The sequence below is a fragment of the Penaeus chinensis genome, chromosome 40 (genome assembly GCF_019202785.1).
Source record: "Penaeus chinensis breed Huanghai No. 1 chromosome 40, ASM1920278v2, whole genome shotgun sequence".
In the NCBI taxonomy this organism is placed as follows: domain Eukaryota; kingdom Metazoa; phylum Arthropoda; class Malacostraca; order Decapoda; family Penaeidae; genus Penaeus; species Penaeus chinensis.
In genome coordinates this window covers 27,222,693-27,227,692 of record NC_061858.1, presented here as the reverse complement: position 1 = coordinate 27,227,692, position 5,000 = coordinate 27,222,693, and the positions used below count along the sequence as shown (strand labels likewise).

Genomic DNA, 5,000 nt, shown 5'->3' with positions numbered 1-5,000 from the left:
AAGTCATTTAAGACCAAATAAAAAAAAAAAAAAAATAAACGAATAAATATACGATTCCTTCCACATTGAACGAGGTCTGTAGGTCTTTCAAAATCATGTTTTTTATTCCAGCATAAGCTTCAAACCGAAGAAAAAAATCGTCTATTTTTTTTAAGGAAGAGACTTACCTCAGCTTAACGTTGGTCGGGTTCTAGGAACTTCAAGCCTTTATTTTTCCCTTTGGTCTACTGAATTAAACCCTTTTGTCCCTTTGTGATATGAGATTCAATTCCACAGATGCTGGAAGGTTCACTCCAGGAGGTGAGGTTCGAATGGCCGAAGGAAGAAGGAACAGAGGAGAATGAAGAAGGAATGGTTGAAATCGAGAGAAATATGCTGAAACTCAACGGCGTGTGCTACATTAATGGTACGTGTTGAGTTCACGTTAATTTTATTTATCATTTTATTATTATCATGTGTATTTCTTCTTCATTGAACCATTTATTTATTCAGATAGCTTTGTCACGCCTATTCGTATAACAGTGTAGAGTTTACATGTGTATATAACATTTAAAGGATGTATAACATTCGTCTGGAATAACCTCATTACCATGCTACAGAAATACATAAAAAATACCCTAATAAATATAAGTATGTAATAGCAGACTAGAAACTCGCTTTAAACACTGTCACATGGTATGCAACAGACAATGCTAGACACCTTGTGGAAATCATACATATGACTATAAATATCTGACACAAAAGGGATAATTTGTTGTAAACAATAATCGACCGATACCCCCTACTCTCACCCCCTACCCCCACCATTCTCCCCCACACCCCCCACACCCCACACCCCAACCATCAACAACAAAGCGTAGGACACGACCTCTACCACACTCTTTCTCCTTCCCACAGATTCCCTAGGCTTGCACCGTGTAGAGAACGCCTCCCACAGTGAAGGTGCCGTCTCCCTCCACCTCTACTGCCCCCCCTTCAGCGCCTGCCAAATATTCGATGAGAGGACAGGGAAGAAAATGAAGTGCCCAGTTACCTTCTGGAGCAAGTTTGGGAAGAAAGTCGAACACGTAAGATTGTGGTTTATTTTATTATGGATTTATGGTAGTAATAATAGTAGTAGTAATAATAATAGTAATAATAATAGTAATAATAATAGTAATGATAATAATAATGATAATAACAATGATAAAATAATAATAATAATAATAATAATAAAAATAATAATAAAGATAATAATAATGATAATATTGATAATAACGATAATAGTAATAAAAAAGGTAATTATGATGATGATAATGATAATGATAATGATAATGATAATGATAACAATAATAATGGTAATAGTAATGATAATGGTAGGTTGATAATAATAACAAAGATAGTAATAGTAATAATATTGATAAGAATAATCATAATAATAATGATAATAATGATATTGGTAATAATGATAATGATAATGATAATAATAATGATAATAATGATGATGATGATGATGAAAATGATGATAATTATTGTTGTTGTTGTTACTGTTATTATTATTATTACTATTATCATTATTAAATTTATTATTATTTTTATTATTATTATTATTATTATTATTGTTGTTGTTATTATTATTTTTATGATTGTTGTTGTTGTTGTTGTTACTATGATCATTAGTGTTAGTAATATCAAAAATGATAATATTGATGATAATGATAATGATAATAGTAATAATAATGATAATGATTAGGATAATGAAAATGACTATGATAATAATAATGATAATAATTATTATTATTGTTATACTGCTACTACTACTACTATTACTGATAAGGATAACAATAATACAAATTGTTAAAAATAATGGTGAAAATTATAATAATTATAATAGAGATGATAATAAAGTAATAATCATAGTAACATAATTCATTATAGTAATAATAGTAATCACAATGATGACGATGATAATAATAATAATAATGATAATGATAATGATAATAATAAAATTGGTATATTTTCGATAATGATATTAATAATAATAATAATGATAATAATAATAATAATAATAATAATAATAATAATAATAATAATGTTGCTAATAATAGTAATAACGTTGCTAATAATAGTAATAATGTTGCTAATAATAGTAATAATGACAACAGTAATCATGATTATAATAATTAATAGTGAAAATTATAGTAATGAAAATAATAATCATAATACAATTGTAGTGATAATGGCAATGACAATGATAAGGACAACAACAACAACAACAACAACAACAACAACAACAGCAATAATAATAATAATGATGTTAGCTATTCAAGAAATGACATTCACTTCTTTCCTTTCTCTTCCAGGGCTCTCCAAAATCAACATGTTGAAGAGAAGACCAAAAACTTACTTAAAGCTCACGAAAGGAACATCCTGTATCTCTAGTTCATGTGGCTTAACGCGGAACATACCAGTGTCTATTCTGCATAACTGTACGGTAACTTCTATATAGACTGTCACAACTGAAAATGTATATTATCTGAATGTCAGTAAGTTGCAGGCATTTTTTTGTTTTCCTTTTTTAAGCGTGGCCTGTTTTTTTTATCTTTTTTTCCCACACTGATGAAGAGATTAAAGCTTCGTGATAGAGCATTAATATTTAATTTTGTACTTTTCTCTGAATCAGAGTATACCGTATTGTTTCCCATTATTTGCACAATATCAAAGTTTGTTTTAAATCTCGAGATAAAGAACTGAAGTGTAGTTAGGTCTGGAAAAAGACATTTATTTTTCATATTTTCTCTTGCTGGTATTATAAACACCGATTCATAGTTTTGTATACACTTAACACATCGTATTTTCATTCGTTATAAGGAATTGTAAGCTAAAATATTAATTAAGTCACTAATAAAGTGAATTACACTTAATGTAAAAAAAAATGTGGCATGCAACTCATATGTATATCACAAGTACGTTTTTTTTTATTTAAAGTATAGAAAACCTGTTAATTAACTTTATCCCGGAAGTGTATATAGATGTATGTAACTGTATGTCTTTAGTTTATCATTTATATAATATTTTTCTATATTTTTTCTTGGTTATCACTCTGTTGTATCTGCCTTAGATGTTTGTAAATGCTTATCAAAAAAAAAGAAAGAAAATTGGCCCAGACTTCATATACATATGTTGAGTATTTAAGTCATATATTTTTTTTCATTAATGAAGTGAGTAAATTGATCATATCTACCCTCACGTTGATTTTTTTAGGTGAAGTGCCAATACAAAAAATAATATACAGTCACACACACACACACACACACACACACACACACACACACACACACACACACACACACACACACACACACACACACACACCTCTTGAAATAGCACATTCCACCTTTACCATTATCACTAAAATTAGTATGTTTTTTTATGCTGATTATGTGGCATCATAGTTAAACAAAAAAAGTATGTCATATTGATTTTGTAATGACCTTTGAATTCTGTGCATGTCTGTTTTCCTTGATGAAATCTGTAGGAAAACGTATGGCAGATAAAACAAAAAAGAAAAAAAAATGTTTAAAAGTTTGATTTCTAAGATCTAAATTTTTTATTTAATTTTGGTACATTTTCGAAGTGGCTCATACGAGTGTGATACTGTGACCGCTTGTGATTAAAGTGATTTAATGTTTAGAGAATGTATAGGAAATTTATTTTTACCCTCAGAGTGAAGGAAATATGTAAAACCACAACTCATACAAAGCTCTGATGATGAAACTCGAAGTAAAAAAAAAAATCTCAAAATTCTTTAATAAAACTACAGACTTTGTATACGTTATGGATTTATGTGTATTTATAGAGACAAAATGGTTAGTTACTTAGTTGCTTTCCTTCTAATGTGTTATCACAAATATCAAATCATATAGTACAAAAGTACATTAACTAATTGTAAAGATAATTAGTTAAAATCGTCTGACGTTAGAATACTTTTCTCCCCAAAAATCTGAAAGAATTATCGATGGCATTCTTGCTTTTTATAATCATTTTGAAATGATTGCATTGATCTTTATAAATTCCTTGCTGATTATCCATTATCCTCTCTGTATTATATATTTGTATTATTGGTGCAGGGAAATGATATTCTTATAATAAAGAATCTTATTAAAATTTTGATTTGTAAATATCCTACTGAAATAATATAAACCTTTGAGTGCAATGTTTTATACTACCGTTTCCCATGATCTGGAAAATCTTGTCAATCATATATATATATATATATATATATATATATATATATATATATACACACACATTTATTTATTTAGATAAAAGTGATAAATCTCATGACTATTTTCTAGCTTACGTCTTAATGATAATTGAATATCTGTCTGTTTTATAAATTTGTAACATCCTAAAACACTCTTAATTTGAAACTGCTTTTGTATCAGAACTTAACATTTTCAATCACAGGCAAAAGTCATACATGAAGCTTTGAAACACATCTAACCTAAAGCCTAGTCCAGACCGAGATACAGTGTTAAGCAACAATGCATCTGTACTGTCCCAATATAGTTGTTCAGTAACCGAGCAGTATTCCAAATTTGTTGCTCCACAGTTTTAGCAACTGCTGCGAAACACAAGCCACTATTTATCCTGCGACTGTTATGGGACACTCAGGAACAATGACACTAATTTGTATCTGAATTGTTTTGCAACGGCTACTGAATAGTTACATAGAGCTCTATGCCCAGATCAAGGTGCGCTTAACCTCCTACAAAGAGGGAATGGAACTTAGCCCCTCGATCAGTCTAAGCGCCTTTTCTGTTGTCTAAACTTTGAATCTGGAAAAAATACTGTCTGTAAAAAGTAACAATATAAACAACAGTTTTGGGAGGAAACAAAAAAAATACAGTGACACGCATGGTTTAGCGCCGTCAGATGCCTCGTGTTTATATTTTCAGTATACACAGTAGGTAATGTCAAGAGGTGAGATGCCTTAGAATTAATGTGCTGTTAATTCA

At 29.4% G+C, this 5,000-nt stretch overlaps 1 protein-coding gene across 1 annotated transcript in view; it reads left to right on the top strand.

The window, feature by feature from the left end:
- LOC125047079 (cysteine dioxygenase type 1-like) overlaps nt 1–4,146 on the top strand; it is a 29,305-nt gene extending 25,159 nt beyond the window's left edge. The window contains exons 3-5 of the mRNA XM_047645176.1: nt 277–406; nt 898–1,067; nt 2,343–4,146. Of these exons, the coding sequence (XP_047501132.1) occupies nt 277–406; nt 898–1,067; nt 2,343–2,366 (324 nt within the window). The 3' untranslated portion in view covers nt 2,367–4,146. The remainder of the gene's footprint in view (nt 1–276; nt 407–897; nt 1,068–2,342) is intronic.
- Nucleotides 4,147–5,000: the final 854 nt, after the last annotated feature.